We start from the raw sequence: 26,204 nt of genomic DNA on the forward strand, positions 1-26,204 counted from the left end.
AGAACTAATAAGTGGGTTTAGCAAGGTCACAAGTACAAAACCAACCACACACAAAAAAATTTATCACATTTCTATATACTAATAATAAACATGTCGTAGCTTAAAAAAAAAACTGCCATTTACAGTTACTTCAAAGAAAATGAAAAACTTAGTTATAAACTCAACAAAACGTACAGGATCTTTAGGAAGAAAATTACAAAATGCTGCTGAAAGAACTCAAAGACCTGAACAAGTGGAAAGACATCCAAATTTTTTTATTGTTTTAAGGTCACTTGACCACTGCCAACTCTGTACATGTTCAGTTTTGCTTCATTTTGCTAAAATTTTAGGGATTACTTATTTTAATTGCTTTGTTACTATGTAAAATATTTAGTTCCAAAGGCAATTATACAAAACAAAGGTACATTCAGAGCCCTAATTTAAATTCCTGTCCTTTTCAGTTTGTTCCATCACCTCACAGAAAAAAAACAAATTTATTAATATTTTGGGATTTTTCATTTGTAAATAAAATATGTACTTTTTTTCCACAGAGCCCTCCTTTCTTAGATAGAAGATAGCATATCATACCCCTCTTCTGCATCTTGCTTGTTTTTTTTTTTTTAAACAGTCCTGGAGATTAATGCATAGGAGTATATAGGGTAATTCCTTATTCCTTTTTATAGTTGCATGGTCCCCACTGTGCAGATGTACAATTGTATTCAATAAGTTCCCTCTCAAAGATTACTTGGTTTTTTCCTGCTTTTTTTGCTGTTATAGTGAACAGATGCATACATCTCAATATTTTTCCCACCATATCTATAGAGTCCTTAAAAATATAGAAATTGCATATATAATTTTGCCAAATATAGCCAAATCCACTCCAGATAAATAAGTTAATCACATTTTTTATAAATAGATTTTAATCTTTATATAACCCAATTTCTTACTCCTTTCCCTGTGATTAATACTCAACATTTTCCCATAACCCAAAGGTCATGAAGTCTCCTTTATATTTATGTAGAAACTATGCCCTTTTGCCTTTAACACTTATATCTACATTCAACTTGGAATTCATTCTGAGTATGGTGTATAATAAGGTAGTTTTTACTTTTTCCTCATAGTGATAATCAGTTGAACTAGCACTACTTATTGAAAAGGCCATCTTTCACTACTGCTTTGCAGTATCACTTTTTTTGTCATAAATTAAATGTCCATAAATAATGGTTAGTTCTGAAACTCTGTTTTCATTGGTCTATTTTATTAATTCTTGTATCAATACCACATTGCTAAATCACCATAACTTCATAGGAATTCTTATTTGAGATATTTCTAACATTGTTCAAGTGTCTTAACTATTCTTGCCTTTTAGCACCTTCAAATATATTTTAGGATCAACTTTTTAGTTTAAAAGAAACATGGACTGCATTAAAAATATAGAGTAATTTTAGGAAAATTGGCATCTTTACCATAATCTTCCAATCTGTGAACATTATATATCCCTCTATTTATCTTTAATTTTTAATAATGTTTTCTATTTTTCCATATAGAGGGCTTTCATAATTGTGATTGGATATATTTCTAGGTACTTGGTATTTTTCAAGCCATGGTAATTGCTATCTTTAAGATTTTAATTTTGTGTCTGTTGCTAGTGTATAGGAACTTTTGTTTTTTTTTAAATACTGAACTTATATACAGCAATCTTGTTAAACCCTGTAGCAATTGGATAAAATTACAAATTTCAGAAATAGGTATTGGATTGTGTTTGTAAACTGGTCTGTACCTGGGCATGATTAAATCATGATTAGGGCTTTGTTTGGACCACAGCAGTAGGGTATTGAGTCCCCGCCCCTTGGTGGACTCACAGATAAAAGACATGGCAAAGGACAGAGTTGGAAATTTTGATTTTGGAGTTTTGATTTGGCGTTTGATGCTGGAGTCTTGAGCTGGAGCCCTGGGAAGTAAGCACAGAGAGGAAAAAGAAGCCCTGGGGAGAAAGGACCTGAGCCAGGAGAAAAACACAGAGGAACAGAGACAGCTTGTTAGACACAGCAGAAGCCCCAAGGAGAGAGACAGAGCTGTTAGCCTGATAGTCCACAGCTGACCTTGTGAAGAGAGGCAAAGCCTAGAGAGCCTTATAGTCTACAGCTGACCTTGTGGAGAAAACAGAGGACCTGAGCCCAGAGAGAAGCAGACCTGGGAAGAGAGGAACCCTGGAAGCCTGAACCCTGGCAGATGTCGGCAGCCATCTTGCTCTACCACATGGAAATACTTTGGTAAGGGAAGTAACTTATGCTTCGTGGCCTGGTATCTGTAAACTCCTACCCCAAATAAACACTCTTAATAAAAACCAACCAATTTCTGGTACTTTGCGTCAGTACCCTTTGGCTGACTAATACAGAACCCTCTTATTTCTAATAATCAGTACATTTTTATTTTAAATTCAGACGATTTTATCTGCAAATAATGTCCATTTTGAATGTTTTCCAAGCACTGTACAAATTACTTTTTCTTCCTGATTTCTCTGACTAGATCCTCTAATACAATGTTGAATAAAAAATGACAAAGGCAGACATTGCCTTTATTCCAGATGTCAAAGGGAAAGCTTTCTATACTTTACCAGTAAGTGTTTAAGTTTTGCTGTAGAATATAGCAATATAGCATGTATATATATACATGTGTGTATGCATGATCAGACTAACGAGGTTCCCTAGAGACCATAAAAGAGCAAAACAGAAGCAGATGGATGTGAGAAGATAGAAACTCTAAGTCAGTTATCCTTCCATAACTCCCATAACTGTCACTGTGTATAAAATTCCTTTCTAAAAATTTCTATTATGTCCCCAGTAAAGCCCTTGACCTTCTAATCCTTCAATGTGGGTTAGGTGGGCTGTTTTCCATCAAAGCATATAATTCCACAGGCATGCCTGCAGGTTTTATTTACCGAGTCTAAATGGCCAATTATATCTGATAGGACATCAGTGCCTTTAGCTCACTGTTCTTGATGATACAAAGAATTTGCCCACACATTCTTTAGAAGTGTGCACTCTCCTATGCAGACATTTTTATGCAGAGGGACTCTCACTTCTCAGAGTAGACAGACAGTGGGCTCTACAGGAGGAAGGTCAAGTGGGCAGGAAATGTGGAGGAATCAGAAACTTTATGCCCAAACACCATATTTAGCCACACAAATCACTACATCCCTGCCAGGTGTGACCCCTGCCCATCAGGGGTAATCTGAAGATTCTCATGGAAACAGAGTTGGGCTCACAGCAAAGACAAGAGTAATATTTCAGAGACAGAAGGTGAGATTTTTATACCTAGATATCATACTTGCTCATGCAGGTTATCCCATGTATGACTTCCCTTATCTCTTAGCATTTTTCTCTGAGGGCCAGTCATTTCTCAGGGGAAACAGTTGAAGCTGCAGCAAGGGGTAAAACAGGAGCTGGGAAGGCATTATAGAGGGTCTTTATTTGTAAACAAAATTTATAAAATAAATAAATAGTAATTGAAGCCACCCTCACAAAGAATGAATTAGGTGGCCAGATATACGGAAATGAAATGGACAGGGGAGGATAGGAAAGCCTCTGGGCAATCAAAAACAGAGTGTCGAACATAAATCAAGTTAAAATGTGGATTTTACATATTGGTATTAACAGCCTGTTATAGGAGAATAGAAAGTAAAGGGGACAAATACCAGTAAGAATATGTTCTATGCCAGTGTTTCAGATACAAGTGAGGAAACAGACACCAAGGGCTGAAATGGACTTGTCTGAAGCCACACAACCTGTGAGGAGTGGATCAGGATTAAAACCCAAGACCATCTGGCCTAGAAATGAAGTCTTTCCACCACACCAAGCCCTTAGTGGGGCAAGGTTAAGAGGGAGAAATGAGCAAGAACTGTCAATCCTAGGATCCTGAGTCTATCCAGAGAAACAGGTCAATTTATATGCCTGAAATGGAAAAACACATGAAAATCACTTTATTAAATCTGACTAACTCATCTTTCCATCTTTCTATAAGAATTTTACCTATATCCTTAGAGGTGAAGGTAAAGTCTCTTCCCCAGAGTATAGTTTCTTGATCATAGCAATTTTGACTCAAGCTTTCATCATGTCCTCCATAGGAAAGTATTGCATGGCCATAATTATGGTCCTAACATTATTTTACCATGTCTGATTTTTATTGTGTGGTATAATCAGGACCATGTAACTTCAAAGGAGATTATATATATAATTTGTGCCACTGTTATGCAAACCATTCAGTTCATAATTTAAAGTTTTACATGCTATAGTAAAAATGCCCATCAATTATATAATTAAGACTTTTCTATTATTTGTGATAAAAAGTTAAGTACTATACTAGGAACATATGACTTGCAAAATTTTATTAATATAGATGTAGCCCAAAACTCATCAGAAATGGGGTTTGTGCTATTCATTAAAGCTTGAGCTAATACTGAAGGCTTTTATATGTTCAGTTCATTCTTTCAGTTTCACCACTGTATGAATTCTCTGGTGTACAGTAAGTTGTGACTTCTGGATGAAGGCTTTCCCACATACACCACATCGATAGGGCTTTTCCCCAGTATGAATTCTCTGATGAACTACAAGGTCTGACTTCTGGGAAAAGGCCTTTCCACATTCACCACATATGTAAGGTTTCTCGCCTGTATGAATTCGCAGATGTCCTGGGAGATGGGACTTCTGAGAAAAGGCTTTCCCACATTCGGTACATATAAAAGGCTTTTCTCCTGTGTGAATTCTCTGATGTCCAATGAGATGTGACTGCTGACAGAAGGCTTTTCCACATTCACTGCATTTGTAAGGTTTCTCTCCAGTATGTGTTCTCTGATGTATAATGAGCTGTGACTTCCGGAAGAAGGTCTTACCACATTCAGTACATTCATAGGGTTTCTCCCCAGTATGAATCATTTGATGTATAATGAGTTCTGACTTCCTGCTGAAGGCTTCTCCACATTGAGCACATTTGTAGGGTTTCTCCCCAGTGTGAATTCTTTTATGTATAATGAGATGAGACTTCTCACAAAAGGCTTTCCCACATTCGGTGCACTCAAATGGCTTCTCTCCAGTATGAGCTCTATGATGTATAATAAGCTGTGACTTCTGGGAGAAGGCCTTCCCACATTCTCTACATTCATATGGTTTTTCCCCAGTGTGAATTCTTTGATGGATAATAAGGGGTGATTTCTGGGAAAAAGCTTTCCCACATTTACTACATTCATATGGTTTTTCCCCAGTATGAACTCTCTGGTGTATAATAAGGGATGATTTCTGAGAGAAGGCTTTCCCACATTCAGAACATTCATAAGGTTTCTCCCCAGTATGAATTCTCTGGTGTACTATTAGATGTGACTTTTCACCGAAGGTTCTTCCACACGCACCACAATCATAGGGTTTCTCTCCAGTATGAATTCTTTGATGTATAATGAATTGTGACTTCTTAGGAAAGCATTTTCCACATTCAACACACATGCAGGTCTTCTCTCCAATTTCAATATTCATGTATTGAATAAGAGATTGTTTACTGCTGAGAATGTTTCCACAATGATGACCTTCAGAGTGTTTCACTCCATTATGAATCTTCACATGCTTAGGATGGGAAGAACTGCAGCCAGATGTTCTCCCACATCCAAGATTTTCATCCGTATTTTTTGTTGTATAATTCCTATTACAACTAAATAGGCTTATATTAGGTTTCAAGCTGTTTTCAAGTGAATCATAATTATACAGTCTTTGTCTTGAAGTATCTGTGCCTGGGCACTCATGAAATATTTTTCCAAATGCATTATATGTATGGCCTGACTCCTCAGTAAATGTTTTGTTCTTGATGGCTGTGACTTGCCTGAAATGTCTATTTTGGATTTCCTGATCTCTCTCCAGCTGGTCATCACCTTGCCAGACTTTTAAAATGGAGTGCAATGAGTGATCCATTGAGACACTTTCCAGTATTTCCTTATGGAAGAAACCATATTCAAAAATACCCAGCTGATGGGTGTCAAGTCTACTTTCTCTGTCTGAAAGAATAAACAGATAAAATCAAAATGATATAAAGAAGATTAGTATAAGACAGAAGAGGTAGAACAAATGGATGATCCAAAGTGATCTATGAGTAGACAATTGAAAATAGGTCCGGTCATTTAGAAGCGCATGAAAACATGCAAGTTTATCAGTGAATAAATATATAAAGATGGACTTTACTTGCAATAATGGTTGCATCAGGTAGTCATGGAATTCCCCTCAGAAAACAAGTATAAAATAGAATAAAAGTGTTAAAAACAGTAAATTTGGGGCACTGGAAAATGACTAAAGGCAGGCCATGTGTTGAAAAGTGTTTATTCATCAAAAACTGCTGCTTTGTGGGATAAATATGGGGAGTTTGTAGGCTTTTCCTGGCCTTTCCCACCCAGCCATGTGGCATTAACATTCAGAGATGGTAAACTTGGTTTGAGTCTGGTGGTAGAGCAACTAGAAATTTAACAGGGAGAATTTGGAAGCAAGAGAGTCCTCAATGAGTTGACATAATAAACTTGCCACACATCCCCACCTGCCTGTTAAAATATATGAACAAGTAGACCCCAGAGAGCCCAGCAATGATCAAAAGCTTGGGGAGACTTGTGAATTTGCTATAATTTTGAAGCATTCCAATCCACACACAAGTTAGGCAGGAAAGTGTGGAAGACTTACTGGCTTTTAGATACCTAGTATAACCTCTGTGCAAATCACTAGCTCACCTGTAAATTTTTCATTTACAGGAGATGCCTTTAGGGAGCCAGACTTAAAAAACAAAGCAAAAACAAGTTAAACAAAACAAAAAACACTGAACATAGACATTAGACATGGCATACTCCAGGGAGTACAAATGCCATAATGTGAGTCCATGCAAATTTATTGCCCCTAAAACAAACATTCAGCACTCTGGAATCCAGAGATGCTATATCATATTGTCTAAAATGTTCTGTTTTCAATAATTATTTGACATGCAAGGAACAGAAAAACATGACCAATACTTAGGAGCAACATCAGTTAATAGAAACTGACTCCAAGTGGTTTCGGATATTGGATTTAGCAAAGATTTTTAAGAAGCTATTATAAACTGATTAAAATAAAGGAAAATATGCTAAGGAATATGTGAGCAGATAGACAATTTTAACAGAGAAGGACATTATATAAATTAATTAATTTGACCTATAAAAAGGTAGGTAGAACAACAAGAGTACAGTGTGAACATGGGGAAGCAAAAGAAAGCAAGGAAGTATACAACAATGAAGCAAATGCTTAGTCTCAGAGAGGAGAGGCTTCAAGAAAAGGATAGATTAAAATCTAAAAATAAAGAAAAGAAAAATCCCAGCTCACTCAAGAAAAGTGCCCCCAAACCCCTCCTGTTTATTCTTCCAATGTATTACACAGCTGGGCCCACCTTACCACATCCTGGTTAATACTGACTTTATCAACTTTTCCACTAAAGCCAAACTGGATTTAGTGCAGTCAATGATGAACTGTTTGTATGCCAAGTATATCCCTTGTATAATTGACTGTGTCATGGCTGAAATGGGACAGAAGTACTGAGCGGCTCTAAGGATTGCCAAGGATCCAAAATTTTAATAATTACAATGCACACAGAAAGGAACCTATGCAGATGACTGCTTAGTACAGAGAATAACTCAGCACAAATGTAAAATTGTGGCTATGGCTGTTTGGGACCCTAAGTGAAGAATCTGAAAGTTCTCTGGAGTTCCTATCATGTACATTTCTAACCATAGGTACAATATCAAGCAGATGCCAGATGATTATGGAGCCCCTCGGTTCTAGTCCTTGCAAGACAGAGATTCTCTGCCTTCCTTCTACTGACTTTCTCTATTACTAGTTCATTAAATATGCTCTATTTTGAGCTGATTGAATGTCATTAAATGGACTCACTTTTTGATACTGTTTTGAAAATGATATTTTGCATCACTTAAAAATTTGTTGCATTTTTTTTATAAATCAGAAGCTTGAATGATTGCTCAGATCATTAGATGATCTTTGTTTTATATTTGTTTATTCAACAAATATTTATTAAACTCATACAAAGTGCTTAATAAGATATGGTCCTGCCTTCAAGACTCAGTATTATGGTGGGGAAGAGGAACATATAAATGAATAAATACAGTAAAATAGTGTACTCAGGTAAAAGTATGGAAAGGTAGGATCCATGGATACATAAAAATGGAAGGAATGAGTTCTTTCTACTTTGGATGGGAGAAAAGAAAGACTAGAGGTGGTGGTTTTTTACTTAATCTTTAAAATAATGAGTTGGTACTATGTTGAAGTGTTCTGTATGGGGCTGGTATTATTTTTACAACTGTTCTGTAAGTTTAAAATTATTTCAAAATAATATTTTTTTAAAAAGGCAGATAGAGGGAATTTGGGATGTAATAGAGCTATTCTGATTGTGGTGGTGGTTACATTAGTCTCAATTTGTCTAAATTTATAGAAAGAGTGAACTTTATTTTATGTAAATTTAAAAATAAATTTAAAAAATAATAACCAAATGGAAATTCTAAAGCTGAAATAAAAAATTGGCCAGATGGGCTCATAAGCAGCTTTGAGAAGGCCTAGGACAAAAATCAGTGACCATGAATATTTATGATAAGAAAGTATCCAATTCAAAGGACAAAGAGAAAAAAGATTTAAGAAAAATAAACAGAATTTCAGAGATCTGTGGAATAATATTAAGCATTGCAGCACGTATAATTGGAGTGCCAGAAGAGGGAGAAAAAGGGGCAGAAAAAATATTTGAAGAAATAATGTCTGAACAATTACCAAATTTGGAGAAAAACATTAATTTATAGATGCAGGAACTAAATGAACCACAAATAGGATACATAGACACCTAAACACATCATACCCAAACTGCTGAAAAATAAAGACAGAGAAAATTGTGAAAGTAGCAAGCAAAATAACCATCATGAATGGAAAACTAATAGGAGTGTTACTTGACTTCTTGACAAAGAAAAAGAAAGCCATGAAACACTGGAATGACATATTCAAAGTGCTAAAATAAAGCAATCTGTGAACCAAGAATTCCATATTCAATGAAACTTTCCTATTAAAATGACAAAATAAAGACATTTCCAGATAAACAAAAATATGTTGCTTGCAATGTGTTCCATAAGAAATACTACAGAAACTCTTTCTGACTGAAAAACAATGACACCAAATGATAACTCAAATCCATAGGACACCAGAAATAAATATATGTGGGTTAATACAAAGCATTTTGTGTATGTGCTTTTTTCTTTTCTAATTTTTTAAAAAGACTTTTTAAAGCAAAATTACAACATTATTATCAAATTTATGACAAAAGTGTAACATTTCCAACCTCAAAAGAGCAAAACAACACAGGATGAGTGTTGGTGGAAGGGAGACAAAGCTATGTTGGTGAAAAGTTTCTATATTTTTCCAGAAAAAAAAAACACTATTAACTTCAAGTATGTGTGAAAATTAAAGATCATACTGCAATCCCTAGAGCAACTCCCCCACTCACACACATACAAAGAACTACAGCTAAAAATTCAATAGAAGAATTAACATGGCATACTAAAAATATTCTTTAAATATAAAAGAAGGCAGTAAAAGAAGAACAAAGACAAAAAAAAGAGATTAGAGAAATAGAAAACAAATACCACAATAGCAAACCTAATCAAAACAATTCAATAATTAGATTGAAAGAAAATCACTTTATATTACAAGACACAAATAGTTTGAAAGTATACATATGCCATGCAAATAGTAAGCATAAGAAAGCTGGAACAGGGAGGAAGCAGGTGAACACTGGGGATTGGTGGATACATAGTTGAAGCTACAATGTTTGGAAAGCTCTTTTGGCAATATGACAGGTGAGGGTTGCTTGTTTGGAGTGTTGGATGGTGGGTGGGGATTTGGAACAGGGCGCACCTGGGGCAGGCTTCTAGGGAGTGCGTGAGTGTTCATCTTGCCATTGTGTGTTATTTCAGTGGGTGGAGACCCACATAATGAGCAGCAAGGTGGATCCTGGACTCCCATTCTGGGAGGCCCACTATGTTTTCAAGTAGAGGGGCAGGAGTCTCTCAAGAGCATGGGTAGTGCGTGTGTCAAATCCTCAGTGTTGTTGCAAGTAACTATGAATTTTTTTCCTTCAAGGAGTGAAGCCTGGTGGTCACCATGGGTCCCAAGGGGAGGGGGAGGGAGGAATAGAACAGAAAGAACAGGAAGCATTTTGGGGGAGATGAAAGTGTTCTACATGATCTTGCTATGATGGATACAGGCCATGCTGAAAAGCATCAAAGTTTGTAAGTGTATGGTCCAGAATGTTAACCATAATGTAAACCATTGACCATGGTTGGTAGCAATGTTTCAATATTTGTACAGCATTTGTAACAAATGTACCATCCACATATACAATGTTATTAATAGGGGAAGGGGAGAAAAGGGGGAGTATGTTGGATATATGGGGGTCCCCCCTATTCAGTATGTGACTTTTCTGTAACCTAAAACTCCTTTGAGGACAAAATGAAGATAAAAAAAGACACTGGGGGAATAAATGGAAGACAATGTCACTGTACATGTAGGACAACAGATCTTATAGTGATGAAAGCAAAAAAGTCAAAAAATTTTAAATATTTTTTTCATTTTTATATTTTTGTATTTTATTTCTTATTTCTAAAACTATCATTATTATTCATTTTCTTATTAATCTTATTTGGCCATTTTGTTGGCTTCATTTTAAATACGTTTTGGATCACAGAAGGTTACAACTGTGGCAAGTGCCAGTGATGGGGGGATACATGGGCGGAAGCTTACCTGGGCATGTATTTAGGGCATATAAATGTGTTCAGATGTTCATGGGGCAATGCCACAGTGGGTGGAGATTCACACAATAACCAAAGGAATATGAAATTTCCATCCTGAGGAGCTCTGCCACATTCTCTAATAGATCAGCAAGAATCCCCCGAGTATAGGGGTAATGATTAGTGAAGGAGAATGATCCACTGATGGGCCTATGATATTGAAGACTGTACTTATGAACCTTTACTTTCGAAATTGAAAGTTAGCCTAGTACTTTAGGGTGCCTAAGAGCTGCCTCCTGGGACCCTCCTTGTTGCTCAAATGTGGACTCTCTCTAAGCCAAACTCAGCATATAAATACACTGCCTTCCCCTCTGCATGGGACATGACTCCTGTGACAAGCCTCCCTGGTTCCAAGGGATTACTACCAAGCACCAACTAGCAATCCAACTGGAAAAAGACCTTAGCTAAAAGGGGGGAAAGGTAAAGACAAATGAGTTTATATAGCTAAGAAACTTCAAAGTGAGTCAGGAGGTTCCAGAGGTTACACACTTATGCACATCTTAGAAAGATCTCTTTGACTGCCAAAGTAAATACTACCCCAAATAGTAGCGGGGCTCCTGAGGGCTTTGAAGACATCCAGGCACTATTGTCAGGGCAGATAGCTCAGGAGTTTGGTTCCTTGCCAGTGGGCCCTACTTCGGAATTTATGCTTACCAGAGTGACAGAGCTAGACTCAGTTATGGTTTCCCTACACATGGCTCTTTTGTCCTTCTATTTGAACTTATAATTAGTACTAGAGTTGGTAGGTGTACGTCCAAGAGACTTAAATCTTTGGGCTGTCCATGTGCCAGCTGGACCCTGAATCTCATTGGAGTTGTAACACCTACTCTCCAACTCATTGATCTCACCCAGGACCACTAACATGGAGGTGATGATGCACAACTGCCATACCAAGGAACCGAGAAGAGTCTACAACTGCAAGCAAGAGGGTCCCATTGATTGGCCCTATCAGATCACAGCCCCTTGTCAATTAGAGGTGGAGAGGACATTACCATCCAAGAATCCTCAGGATTGGGGAATGAACTGTGGACTAAAGTAGACTTACTGGTATCCTACTATAGACTTATTGTGATTCTAGCAATGGGAAGAAATTATATCAATGATGTAGAAGCAGTGGCCATTGGAGGTTCTGAGGGCAGGGACAGGGAAAAATGGGTGTAATATGGGCACATTTCTGAGACTTGGGAATTGTCCTGAATGACAGTGCAATGACAGATACAGGCCATTATAAATCTTGCCATAACCTACAGAATTGTGTGAGAGAGAGTGTAAACTACAATGTAAACTTTAATCCACACTTAGTGGCAGTGCTCCAAAATGTGTTCATCAATTAAAATGAATGTACCTCACTAATGAAGGATGTTGTTAATGTGGGACTATGAGGAAGGTATGGATAGTGGGGCATATGGGACTCCCCTATATTTTTTTGTGTGACTTTCGTATAATCTAAGTATCTTTAGGGGAAAAAAAAGTCAATTGAAAGAAAGCTAGAGAGTATGCTAGGGACTGAATGACACAGGGAACCTGGGAGTGGATGAGGATTGTGGTTAGTAGTACAAATACAAGATTGTTCTTCTACGAACTAGAACAAATGTATATCACTATTACAAGGTGGTAGAGTATGGAGATGCAAGGGAAAATACAATTAATGTGATTTATGGACTATACTTAATAGCAATGTTGTAATTTTTTTGCATCAATATCAAAGAAGGTACTGTGTTAATAGTGGGGGTATGGAAAAAATATACCAACCGTATGGTCTATAGACCATACGGTTGTTATATTTTCAGTGGTAATGGCCTGATGATGTTCTATCATAATCTGTAACAAATGTTGCACAACAATGTAATGTGTTGATGTTGTATGGGAATTCTGCACATTGTGCAAGACTGATATATAAGTTCACAACTTCTCTAATAAATATATGTATTTTTTAAAAAGCTGGAATGCCTAGATTAATATCAGACAAAATAGACTTCAAGACAACAAAGATTATTAGAAACAAAGAGGGAGGGGTTGCCCTTATGCACACCTCAGCAGAGTCCCAGAGACAGATAAAGTAGATACAACCCCGGGTATTGGTTCTTCTGAGGGCTACAGAGACCCACAGGTTTTATGGTCATGGCAGATGGAGTTCAGTGCCATGTCAGTTGGCCCTTCTTTGGAATTTGTGTTTCTGTGTGATGGAGCTGGACTCAGATGTGATCTTTTTTTCACAAGCCTTTCCTGTTACTTTACCAGAATTGTAGTTGGTGCTAGAGTTTAATATATACCCAGGGGATCTGAATCTCTGGACTGACCATATGATAGCCAGGCCCTGAGCCTCAACAATCTTCAGCTCCTACACTCTGGTTTATTGGACTTACTCCACTCAGCTAACATGGAGTTGAAGAAGGTCAATCACCACACCATGGAACCTAGAGTGCCTACAACTGAAAGCAGGAGGATTGCAGTCAGCATCCATGTGGAATCTAAGCCCCCTCTTGATATAGAAGTGGAGTGGACACAACCAATCCAAGGTCCACAGGATGGAGGAATAGAATATGGATTAGAGTGGACTTAACTGATATTCTATTCATGAAAAATTGTGATTAGTAATCGAAGAAAATGTGGCATTGGTGTGGAGAAAGTAGCCATGGTGGCTGCTGGGTGTGGGGAATGGGAGGAAGAGATGAGATGTGGAGATGTTTTCGGGACTTGGAGTTGTCCTGGATGGTGCTGCAGGGACAATTACCGGACATTGTATGTCCTCCCATGGCCCACTGGATGGAACGTGGGAGAGCATGGGCTATGATGTGGACCATTGACCATGAGGTGCAGCGATGCTCAGAGATGTGTTCACCAAGTGCAATGAATGTCTCATGATGATGGAGAATTTTGCTATGGGGGGAGGAGTGGGATGGGGGGGTGGGGGGTATATGGGGACCTCATATTTTTTTAATGTAATATTAAAAAAATAAATAAAGACAAAAAAAAACAGAAAATTTTCCAAACTGCAAAGGATCAAAAAAGCAAGAACATATAACAATTATAAGTGTATATGCACCTAATGAGCTCCACATCACATGAAATCAAGACTGACAAAAATAGAGGGAGCGGGTGTAGCTCAGTGGTTGAGTACCTGCTTCCCATGTACAAGGTCCTGAGTTCAATCCCCTGTACCGCCTTAAAAAAAAACTGACAAAATAGGAGGAAAAATAGACAAATTAACAAATGTAACTGTAGATTTCAACACTCCTCTCACAATAACTGACACAACAAGTGAACAAAAAAATCAGTATCAACCAACCTGACATAATTAACATCTACAGATAATCCACCCAACAGTGACAGAATGCATATTCCTTTCAAGGACATAAGGAAGTGGGCCTCAGAGCAAGTCTTAATAATTTTATAAGGATGGAGATCATAAAGAGTACATTCTCCAGCCATAATGGAATTAACTTAGAAATAAATAACAGAAAAAATCTGGGAATTCCCCCAAATATTGGAAACTTAAATAATACACTTACAAATAATGCATGTCAAAGAGAAAGTTAAAAGAAAAGTTAGAAAATAATTTGAATTTAATGAAAATGAAAACAAAATATCAAAATTTGTGGAATGCAGCTTAAGCAGTGCTTGGGAAAAAATTATATACAGTTAGTCCTTACTTTGCACAATTTTGGTAAGCACAAATTTCTGTTACTACAGCTTGGTTGAAAAATACCAGTCCCCAACAACACAGTTCAAACCTCAGTTACCACAGTATATTATCTGTGAGTAATGGTATAAAGTACAGGCTTTACTGCTAACTCTTTAGTCCACAAATCACTCTTTAGTCCACAAATCACAGGTACACATTACAATCAGTGACCAATCATTTCACTTCTTTCAAATCTGTCAGTGATTGTTAACCACATGTTATTCACTATACTCACAAAAACCAAAGTGTGTAGTTGTAGTGCCTCTTAATCTCCCAGTGACAAAGCCACATGACATTTTACAAAATGGATAGTCAAAAGAGGTAACTGGCCAAGAAAGATGAAAATGAAGCAAAGAAATTAGAAGATATAAAACTGGAAGTGAAATTGGATATGATTAGAAGGCAGCTGTTCAAAAGAACTTAGATAAGCAGCCAGAGGAAATTAGTGAAGACAAACTTACTGACTTAATGAGGAAATTTGTTGTGATGAAAGGATGAAGATGCCCCAGAAAAAGTGAAGCCAACATACAAACTTCTTAAAAATTCTGGGAGATGTTTCACAACCTTGAAAAGATAAAATTTTGGAAGCGGATCCAAACTTAGGAGTATGACAGTTCACCATGGCATAGAAAACATGCACACTCCATATCATAGGTTATACAGTGATAAGAAGGCAAACACCATTCAAACCACTCTTGATATATTTTTGTAAAAAAAAACATTGTCAATGTTTCTAATATTTTAAACTTAAGGGTACTAAATAAATATTAGTTTTACTGTACTTTCATTTCCCTATGTGTTTATAACCAACAGTAAGGACTATTCAATGTTTAGACAAAAGTTTTATAAAAGTCATAAAACTAATTTTTCCGCTGATAATATTAAGATCACTTCATATAGCTTCAGCTTATGTATTCATTTTTTACTCTCATGCACAACCATAAAACGTGAAGACTGCCTGTATTTAAATGCTTTTGTACTAGAGTACAAAAAAGTCTCCAATCAATGATCTAAGCTTCCACCCAAAATAAGTAGAAAAAAATAAAGACCAGAGTGGAAATGAATGAAATATAAAGTAGACAAGGAATAGAGAAAAATCAGTGAAATCAAAACCTGGTACTTTGAAAAGATTAATAAAATTGATAAATTTTAGCTAGAGGTAAAGAAAAAAAAGAAATCAGCGATATCAGGAATAAAGGACAAAACATTAAACAATAAGGAAATAAAATGAAAAAGTTTATGCTAACAAATTTTACAATTTAGACAAAATAGATTAATTCCTTGAAAGACACAAATTACAAAACTGACTCAAGAAAACATAGACAATCTGAATAGATCCATAGCAAGGAAAGAAACTTGTAAATAAAAACCCTCCCACAAATTATAGTCCAGTCCCAGCCTGATGAATTATAGTAAACCCTTAAGGAAGAAACAAGGTCAATCCTACATAAACTCTATCAGAAAAGAGAAAAGGAAGGAAACCTTCCCAACTTATTTTATGAAGCCAGTATGATTACACTTGTACATAAACCAAAGAAGATATCATAAGAAACCTACAGACCCACATCCCTCATGTATATAGACAGGAAAACCATTATCAAAATATTAGCAAACTCAATCCAGCAATATATAAAAAGGATAATATATATTGATATACCATTGACTAAATGGTATTTATCCCACAAATTAAAGGTTGATAATTAATTAATGTAACATATCATATACAGAAAAGACAAAAATTATATGGCCATCTCAATAAAAAAAGACAAAATTCAATACCCATTAATGATAAAAAAAACTCTCAGCAAAATAGAAATAAAGGGGACTTCCTCAGCCCAATAAAAAGCATCCACAAAAAACATGCAGATAGCATCATTCATAGTGGTGGAGGAATAAAAGCTTTCCACTTAAGATCAGGAACAAGGCTAGGATGTTTGCTGTTATCAATACTATTAAAAATTGTACTGAAAATCCCACCCTATATAAAATGGCAAAATTTTTAAAAATAATAAATAAATAGCATATATATTGGAAAGAAACAAGTAAAAGTATCATATACGTAGAAAAACCCTAAGGAACCTATAAAAATATTACTAGAACTAATAAGTAAATATAGCAAGGACACAAACTCAATATATATAAAATCATTTGTATTTCTATGTGAACACTGTAAAAATGAAATTTAAAAAGCATCTCTGTTCACAATAGCATAAAAAGACCCTTCAGTATACATTTAGCAAAATAAATGCAAGACCTAGACATTGTAAAAAAATAAATAAAACAATGCTTAAAGAAACTAAAGAACACCTAAATAAATACAGAGTCATACTATATCACACATTGGAAGACTCAATAATGTAAAGATGGAAATTCTTCCCAAACTGATCTATAGATTGAAGACAATTCCAATCTGAATCCCAGCTGGCTTTTTTTTTTTTTTAATTCAACAAGCTGATTCTAAAATTTAAATGGAAATTCAAAAGATACAGAACAGCCAAAACAATGTTTAAAAAGAACAAAGTTAGAGGAGACACACTAGCTGATTTCAAGACCTACTATAAAGCTACAGTAATCAAAGCAGTATGGTATTGGTGTAAGAGTAGAACTATAAGGAAGCGGATGTGGCTTAAGTGATTGGGCTTCCATTTACCATATGGGAGGATCCAGATTTGATCCCTGGGGCCTCCAGGTAAAGGTGTGCCCATGTGGCGAGCCAATGCCCATGCAGCGAGCCACACAGCAAGATGATGCAACAAAAAGAGAGACGAAGGGGAGAGTCAAGATGAGATGCCACAGAAACGAGGAACTGAGGTGGTGCAATTGATAGGGAACTCTCTCCACATCAGGGGTCCCCAACATTGAATCTCTGTGAATCCTAAAGGAGAAATGAGAAGAGAAGACAAAAAGAGAAATAGATACAGATCACACAGTGAATGAACAGAGACAGCAAAAACAGCAGGGTGGGGGTGGGCGTGGGGGAGAGGGAGAACAAAAAAAAGAGTAGAGCAATGGAATAAAATTGAGGATCCAGAAATAGACCCACATTAATATGATTAATTAACTTGCAAAAATGGTGCCTAGGTAATTCAATGAGAACAGGATAGTCTCTTCAATAGGTGGCTGGAATAACTGGATAACTATATGGAAGAAAAGTAACCTTGGCCTTTTTCTTAAATAATATACAAAAATTAAATCAAAATTTGAATCAGAAACCTACAAGTAAGAACTAAAACCATTAACTTCAAGAAGATAAAATAGGAGAAAATCTTTCTGACCTTGAGTTAGACAAAGATTTCTTTGATAAGTAAATCATTGATCAGAAAATAAATGGATAAATAGCACTTCATCAAAATCTAAAACTTTTGCTCCTTACGAAAATGAAAAAGCAAGCCACAGGTTGGGAGAAAATACTTGCAAAACATATATCTAACAAAAAACTATATATACAAAAACTCTTACAACTCAGTATTAAGACAACTCAATAAAAATATGGGCAAAAAAGACAAAATATAAATGGCCAGTAAGCAGTAAAAGGATGTTCAATATCCATAGTCTTTAGAGAAATGCAAATTAAAACCACAATGGACACCACTACACAGTCACTAGATATCTAACTTAAAAAAAAAAATAAAAAGATAATACAAAATGCTGATGAAGATATATTGCTGGTGGGAATGCAAAACAGTACAAACTTGGAAAATAGCTTGGCAGTTTCATAAAAAATTAAACATACTCTTCCCATATAACCCAGTCATTTCACTCCAATGTATGTATCCACAAGCAATGAAATCATATGTCTGCACAAAGAATTGTTCATGAATGCTCAGAATAGCTTTATTCTTAGCCAAAAAATGAGAACAACTCTGAATGTCCATCATATGGGGAATGGATAAATAAAATATGATGCATCCATACAATAGAATACTACTCAACAAAAGAGGTTACTGACACAGGCAACATGATTAAATCTAAAAAAGAATCATGCTTAGTGAAAGAAGCTAGCCAAAAAAAAGACCCCACAGTGTTTGAATCTGTCTACATGAAATTTTAAAAAAGGCAAAACAGAAATTAGATCAATGGTTTTCTCTGGCTGGGAATGGGGTGGCGATTGACTATAAAGCCAGCACACGGGAATGTTCTGGGGTGACAGAAATGACAGATACCCATTTACCAAAACTTACAAAACTCTATATTTATCAAACCTTACCAAACTGTACAAACTGATGGATTAAAAAAAATTTTTTTTTTGAGGTACCGGGGGCTGGGGATTGAACCTAGGACCTTGAAGTACTGACACATGTTACAACATGGATGAACCTTGAAACCAGTATGCTAAATGAAAGAAGGTAATCACAAAAGGCCATCTTATCATCTTTCTTTACTTTAGAATTATTAGGTAAAAATTGCATGCACATTTTAAATTTTGAAATTGTCAAATTACCTTTAAAGAAGTGCTGCTGATTTACATTCCTACCAACTGTGTGCTGATGACCTGTTTCCCCACCCTCTTGCCCAGCAAGTATAATATCACACTTGAAGATCTTTGCCAATCTCAAAGGCCAAAAAATGGGATTCATAAAAGTAAAAGAAGCCAGACACAAAATACCACATATTGTATGATTCCATTTATATGAAATGTCCAGAATAGGCAAATCCACTGAGACAAACGTAGGTTAGTGGTTGTGTAGAGCCAAGGGGGTCAGGATTGGGGGGATATAGCGATTATGGCTAAAAGGTCAGGGTTGCTTTCTGAAGTGATGAAAATGTTTTAAAACTGATTATGGTGGTGGTTGTACACATTTGTGAATATATTAAAACCCACTAAATTGTACACTTTAAGTGGGTGAATTGTTTGCTATGTGAATTATATCTCAAAGCTGTTTAAAATAATAATAACAGAAAAATTCAGCATATGGCTACTGAAAAGTTAACTATATTCATCCTGTGTGCCCAAGCTTAAATACCACTATCCCTCAATAAATGTTTATTGAAGTCAAGTAATACTAGTAAATTTCTGCCAGAAAAGTCAGATTTATTTTTAACTTAAAATTTCATACATGTCCTCTTTCCCAGAGCCTGCCTTGATCCCTCTTCTCCCTAATTCACACTTAAGATACGATTCAGAGCAGGTGCCTGGAAATGTGCCTTCTTAAATTCTGCCACATCTCTTTAGATTATAATTTTTACTGACTTCTAAAACAGTAACTGTATTAGACATGTAATTTTACACAGCTGTGAATCTAGATGCCTTACCTTTCTAAGTACAACTTACGTTCCTGAAAGTTATTTGCCTTATATTATCTTTTTTTTTTAAAGATTTATTTATTTATTTAATTCCCCCCCTCCCCTGGTTGTCTGTTCTTGGTGTCTTTTTGCTGCGTCTTGTTTCTTTGTCCGCCTCTGTTGTCGTCAGCGGCACAGGAAGTGTGGGCGGCGCCATTCCTGGGCAGGCTGCCCCCTCCCCTCACGCTGGGTGGCTCTCCTCACGGGCGCACTCCCTGCGCGTGGGGCTCCCTCACACAGGGGACACCCTTGCGTGGCACGGCACTCCTTGCGTGCATCAGCACTGCGCATGGCCAGCTCCACACGGGTCAAGGAGGCCCGGGGTTTGAACCGCCGACCTCCCATATGGTAGACGGACGCCCTAACCACTGGGCCAAAGTCCGCTTCCCTATATTATCTTTTAATCTCTTTTAGAAAGGCACTAAAAATGCAACTGTTGACTGGATCAGTAAGAAATATCTCTTCTGTATATGGCTCACGATGAATTAGTGCTGACCAAATGGCCAGCTCAGGAGCCAGAGGAATAGGAGATATCAATCTGGGTGGAAACATAAGCCTTAGCCACCAACCAACTGTAAACAAAAACAACCTAACTGAGATTTCATGTCCCTTGTCTCCCATCTGCCAAATTTTCACCTGGATAGATCCAATTTGACAGGTGTCTCTTTTTGATCCATGGCTCTTCTCCTTGTTCCAACTTGGAGATGACATCTGGTTTGGAAACTGGATACCCTATTATTGGGAAATCAGAGGAATTGGGTAAACTGCACTAAAGAGAGAAGGTGCAGTTCTAGTAGCCCCATAATAAAGCTGTCCAGCTGACCCTCAGAAAAGTAATGACATTCTTGATTGTGGAGGTAACGGGTACTCTGTAGATGTAAATGTCAATTGAAAGGGAGCTAGAAAATAATCTAGGGATTGTATAACAGTGATTTTTGTGGTGGATAAAGATTGTGGTTAATAGTATAAGAATGTTCTTCTTTCACAAAGTGTTAAGAATATGGTGATACACAGGAAAATTAAAACTAAAGTAACTTAGGGGACAATGGTTAACAGTAATACTGTAATAAGTGTGCATCAATGGCAAAGAAGATATATCAGTTCTAAGGGAGAATGGGGGAGTATAAAGGGGTATATGATTTCCCACTTTGAGTAAAGAAAACGTTTTAAAATTGACTGAAGTGATGACAGCACAACTCTGTGATGAGAATGGGAGCCACTGAGTGTACACTTTGAATGGACTGTACAAAGTATGGGACTGTATCATACAGGGAATCCTGTGGGTAGAAGATGGATTTTGGTTAATAGAACAAATATGAGAACATTCTCTCATGAACAATAACAAATAAATATACTAATATAGGGTGTTAATAATCAGGTGGGTTTGGGGGGAAATACACCAAATGTAAGATACGGGCTATAGTTAGTAATATTTTGATGATGCTCTGTCATAGTTTATAACATATGTTTAACAACAATGCAAATGTTTTATATTGGAGTGATATATGGAAGCCCTGTCTGATGATATGCATGTTTGTTTTATAAATTCACAACTTTTACTATACACTTATTGTTTATGTATGTTCATGTATGAATGATATTCTTCAATAAAATTTTAAAAAAAGAAATGACCTTTTACTGGGTAAGACACAAAACTCACTACAAATGTCGGGAACCCCCCTGACCCAAACGAAAGAGAAGGGAGTGACAATGGAATAGACAACTCTGAGTTAAGACAGGGAAGCCATTCTTACCCATTGACGCCAGGTGGCTGTAGTTCTCCAGCATCACATCCCTGTACAAGGTCCTCTGTGCAGGGTTCAGATGCTGCCACTCCTCCTGGGTGAAATCCACAGCCACATCCTCAAATGACACTGCACCCTGTAACAGTATATTCCTGTCCAATCTGAAATGATCACTCTCATCATTTTTACTATATAGCATGCAAAACTACCCAGTTCTACATCAGAACTTTCAAGAAAAATGATGTAAAACTCTTTAGCAAAAAGAGCTAGACAGATCAGAAGAACAGAAGAGCAGAAAAAGGACTAATTACAAACTGGAATTTTAATAAATAATAAAAGCAGCATTTCAAAAGAGTGGCTTATTCAGAAAATGGTACTGGGAGAACTGACTAATCAATCAGGAAAAGAATAAAGCTGAGACTTTACATTTTTAAAACAATAGTGTGAATAATTTCAGAATGAAGCAAAACTTTAAACCTCACAAATTATGTATACTCTATTCTGCAGGCACTAAATTAAAGGGCCTTTCACTTTATAATTTTTACTTTTGTTTAAAATGTTTACACTATGTATAGATCATTTTGGCCAGGAAAAAAACATTAAAAAAACTTTATAAATGGCAGTGCAGAGAAAGAACAGGCCTTAAGTTGGGGTGTGGCACCACATACCCTGAGACTACAGTAAAGGCTATAAAGATTCAGAGACCCCATTCTCCAAGTCTTTGCCAAAGAATTATGACTAAAGAAGTTCATATTTGAGAGAAATTTTTACTTTTACATTTATTATGCCATCTGAACTAGGTCTTATGCCTGGATAAAGTGTACCATGGAGGCCTTTGTACTCAATTTGGTTCCCTGAAGAATACTGCTTATGGAGTTTGGCTCTGATATTATGATAGCTGCCCTCTAAAGAAATATTTTAAGACACAACTACAATAAATCTATTGCATTTACCACAGGAGGTTGGTGAGAACATTGTACACTCTATTAATTATAGGAAGACCCCAAATAGGAAATTTCTTTTAGTCCTACATAGCAAGAAATATTTTCTTCCAATGGGAAATTCATCTGCTTTATTTTTGTGGAGAATCCAGTCATGTAACAGATGACATCTGCTAGGAAAATCAGAAAGAGAAAAATGTATACATCAATTTGAAAAAATGGTTTCAGGCCAGACTGTCCACATATTATCTAGCAACTCTTTTCAGGTTCTGCTCTTTATTCTTCTTACATTTTTTCCCTAATCCCAATTTTTATATCTGTACTATTCTATTTGGTTGTATGAAATACCAAGTGGGAAATAAAAAATAAACAAAGCAACTCACCTGAGACTTGGTCATTTTTGGTTTCTCTTGCAAAATGGCAGATGCCTGAAAAAGCAACACTGGTTACCAGAAGGAAGTTTTTACAAACATACCCAGACCACAGCGTCCACATTCACCACTCTACAAAAAAATCACCACCAGAAGTCAGGTGGATAAACGGCCACCTTTTGGGAAGAGGTTATTTTGGCCTTAAAGATGGGTCAGCAAGTACCATGTAAAGGAATTATCAACCTTTAGCCGTCTGGTGACTATAATATGATCACATGGAACTTGCACAGGTTTTTAATTGGATAGATGTAAAGATATGTTTCCTATTGGTTATTAACAACATGTTGTTCCCCCTTTAAAACCAGCAATTCTATTCCTAGAACTTTTTCATAAGGCAATAATCATGGAAATATATATATATAATATTTAACTGAAGATGGAATAGTTCCCTGGCAATAAGAATGGGAATGACCAACTGGAAAACAGGAAAGTATTTCCCATATTCCCCAGAGAGAACCAACAGCTGAATTCCAGTAATCACCCAAGAGCGCTCATATTTTCCCCCAACTCAGCAAATCAATACTCATGGACTAAAATGCTGATTTTAAGGTATGTCGTCTTCATACAAAAATGGTGATAAAAGAATACACCAAATTGCAGTAAGGTACTTACCTAGTAAAATCTTCTCAGTCCCAGGACAGGTCATGCAGACAGGGCTGAACTTGTTCAGAGGAAGTGGGGGCTCCCATGACTGGGAGCCTGTTTCATATGAGATGACTGAGGCTTTATCAAAACACCCATGGAAGGAAATAACCAAGAAAAATAGTCATGCTTCTCTGTCTCTGGACACCCAAACCTGCATTGAATAAACAGCGGGTGTTCAATAAATGTTTGCTGAATAGAATGATTTCAATGAATTTAGGAAGTGGCAGGACTGAAATCACATCTTTCATAATTGAAAAAGAGAAAAGCAGCCCCTGATATCTGAGAGCTTGCTTGGCACTCAAAATTCTATTTAACATAAATAATTTCACAGAATATCAAAATCAGATAAGTCCATTCTGTGACCATTATAGTGCAAGACAAAAATTAAGACCACTCTGAAATCATGTCTGAACACAGACAAAATATGAACATTGTCCAAACCACAAAATCCAAACATCCCTCTCTCTCAGGTAACTTGAGGAATGTTACTTCTTTAAGTACTACAGTTTTCTCTGCGGTCCAGTATTTAGTCATTCTACATAGATTTACTAAAATTCCTGGTCACTGACTTAACCCCACTTCCTGACAATATCCCATTCAGAGCAAGGCCCGCTTCCTTAAATCCCTGTCCACATCTTTAAGTGCTCTCTAACCGTCTCACTGAGACAGCCCCATGGCTCCTTCTGGTGGGAGTTCTTCCTCAACGCCTGAACAATTAACCCAGCTAGTTCAAAGACAGGATATTCTTGGTGGTCTTTGGCTAGAGATAACAATAATAATCCTATGCCTTTAAATATGGTCCAGTTTTCGAAGGATGTTCACCTCTGTGAGGGCACGATCGATGAGGCACATATGATTTGAGAAAACATCTGAAGAGGGACTTGAACTTGAGGGACTAGCCAGGTGGTCTGTGACCTGCAAAGAATATAACGTGCAGTCTTTCCTGGTAGACTGGGGCTAACCTTCATCAGCGACTGGACCCATTTTTGATTCTACAAATCTCTGAATCTCAACGCCAAGAAATCAGATGCCACAGAGCAAATCGCCGCCCCTTAAAGAAACGACAAGTCCACAAATCCCGGGCCACGCGGTTACCCCCAAAACTCAGCGCACAGACCCACCATCCCCGACCAGCACATCAAACAGCTCACCCTATAACGGATCCCCTTAAGACCCGCAACATTCATCTCAGAAGCTTCCATCACTGACCTCACAGACTCTCACGACCTTCATTCCTTTACCTATCCCAGACTTGACCATGATTCAACCCATAACCCCCCTTTCTGGCCCCCATTAAGGTTATCGAGTCCCGAGATGCTTATCACGGCTTAAACCCGGAGGGCTGTAACACCCATATTTGATGAACTCGCCCGCTTCCTGTCGGCGACCAAAGGGCGAAGCCCATTCAATATCCGTTAGAGGCGTTGTTCAGGAGGCAATATGGCTGCTCTTTCTGTCTTTCCATGGGAGCCGCCATCTTGAGGATCCAGTCAATTCCGTACAAGCAGAGGAATTTGATTTGTTCCAGACCCGGAGGTGGGGCTGTATCACCCCAGCAGCGAAGCAAGGGAGGGGAGGAGGATGACGGAAAGGAGCTTTAAGGTACAAACCACTAAGGTGCAAACACGTTTACAGAGAGATTTTACAGAGAAGAGAGAAGGAAGTTGAAGAGCTACTATCCTCCCCTTGAAAACAGCAAATGGTAAAAGAAGAATATGGAATGGTAAAATCTTTCTACTTTAGTAGAGAGGAAAGTGTTTGTAAATGGTTCTCCTTCCTAGGGTGAAAATATGGAATGGTACAGTCCTCTCCTGGGAGATTCCATTGTGGGACAGAGGGTTAATGTGATAAAAGAGTTCCCTGGGGGGACTGAGGAAGGGGATAAACAATAATAATAAATGCTATGTTAATAATAATGGTTTTAAAAAACCCTCCTAGGGGAAATTGCAACTCCAGTTATAAATTGCAAGGGCCTGCTGGAGAAGAAAGGAATGTGGTGGTTTTGGAACCCCAGGAAAACATGTTCTTAACTTAATCCATTCCTGTGGGTATAAATCCTTGTAAATAGAAGGATTTAAGTAGCCGTTTGAAAAGGCTACTTCAGTTAAGTTGAGGCCTAGCTGAATCAGGATAGGTCTTAATCCTATTTTTGAAGGCCTCATAGGGAAGGTCACAAAGAGAAAGCTGGAGGGAGCAGCCAGAAGCTGAAAATCATTGGAGCCTGGAAGAGAAAGGGTAAACTACGAGAGGATGCCATGTGCATGGCATGTGACAGATAAGCCAGAAGAGGGCGCCATGTGCATTGCCTTGTGACAGAATAGCCAAAGACCGAGGGTCCCTGGCACCAGCAGTCAGTCCAGAATCCTACAGAGTTCTGCAGGAAAGCATCACCTCAATGGCACCTTGATTTTGGTCTTCACCTAAACTTGAAACCTTGCGCCACTAAGTTTCCATTTTTTAAGCCAACAAATTGCATGATATTTGCTTTAGCAATGAGAAAACTGAAACAGGAAAATTGGAAGAGAGGAAAAGAGGAGATTGAAGCAGATAAAATGGAAACTGAGAAACAGAGAAAGGGAGACTGAGGAGCACAGAAAGTGGAGA

General features: G+C 37.2%; 1 protein-coding gene and 1 pseudogene across 1 annotated transcript in view; one reads left to right on the plus strand and one right to left on the minus strand.

Moving 5' to 3' along the window:
- Positions 1–25,042, minus strand: part of ZNF300 (zinc finger protein 300) — a 37,188-nt gene extending 12,146 nt beyond the window's left edge. Inside the window, exons 1-8 of the mRNA XM_071210788.1 lie at positions 24,752–25,042; positions 23,568–23,751; positions 22,908–22,952; positions 22,615–22,694; positions 21,593–21,719; positions 20,475–20,570; positions 4,482–6,016; positions 3,194–3,195 (exon numbers count right to left, since the gene is read on the minus strand). Coding sequence (XP_071066889.1) covers positions 3,194–3,195; positions 4,482–6,016; positions 20,475–20,570; positions 21,593–21,719; positions 22,615–22,694; positions 22,908–22,952; positions 23,568–23,601 — 1,919 coding nt within the window. The 5' untranslated portion in view covers positions 23,602–23,751; positions 24,752–25,042. The remainder of the gene's footprint in view (positions 1–3,193; positions 3,196–4,481; positions 6,017–20,474; positions 20,571–21,592; positions 21,720–22,614; positions 22,695–22,907; positions 22,953–23,567; positions 23,752–24,751) is intronic.
- On the plus strand, positions 7,104–7,845 carry LOC101414185 (rRNA-processing protein FCF1 homolog pseudogene; annotated as a pseudogene).
- Positions 25,043–26,204: the final 1,162 nt, after the last annotated feature.

The sequence above is a fragment of the Dasypus novemcinctus genome, chromosome 2, assembly GCF_030445035.2.
Source record: "Dasypus novemcinctus isolate mDasNov1 chromosome 2, mDasNov1.1.hap2, whole genome shotgun sequence".
Classification (NCBI taxonomy): domain Eukaryota; kingdom Metazoa; phylum Chordata; class Mammalia; order Cingulata; family Dasypodidae; genus Dasypus; species Dasypus novemcinctus.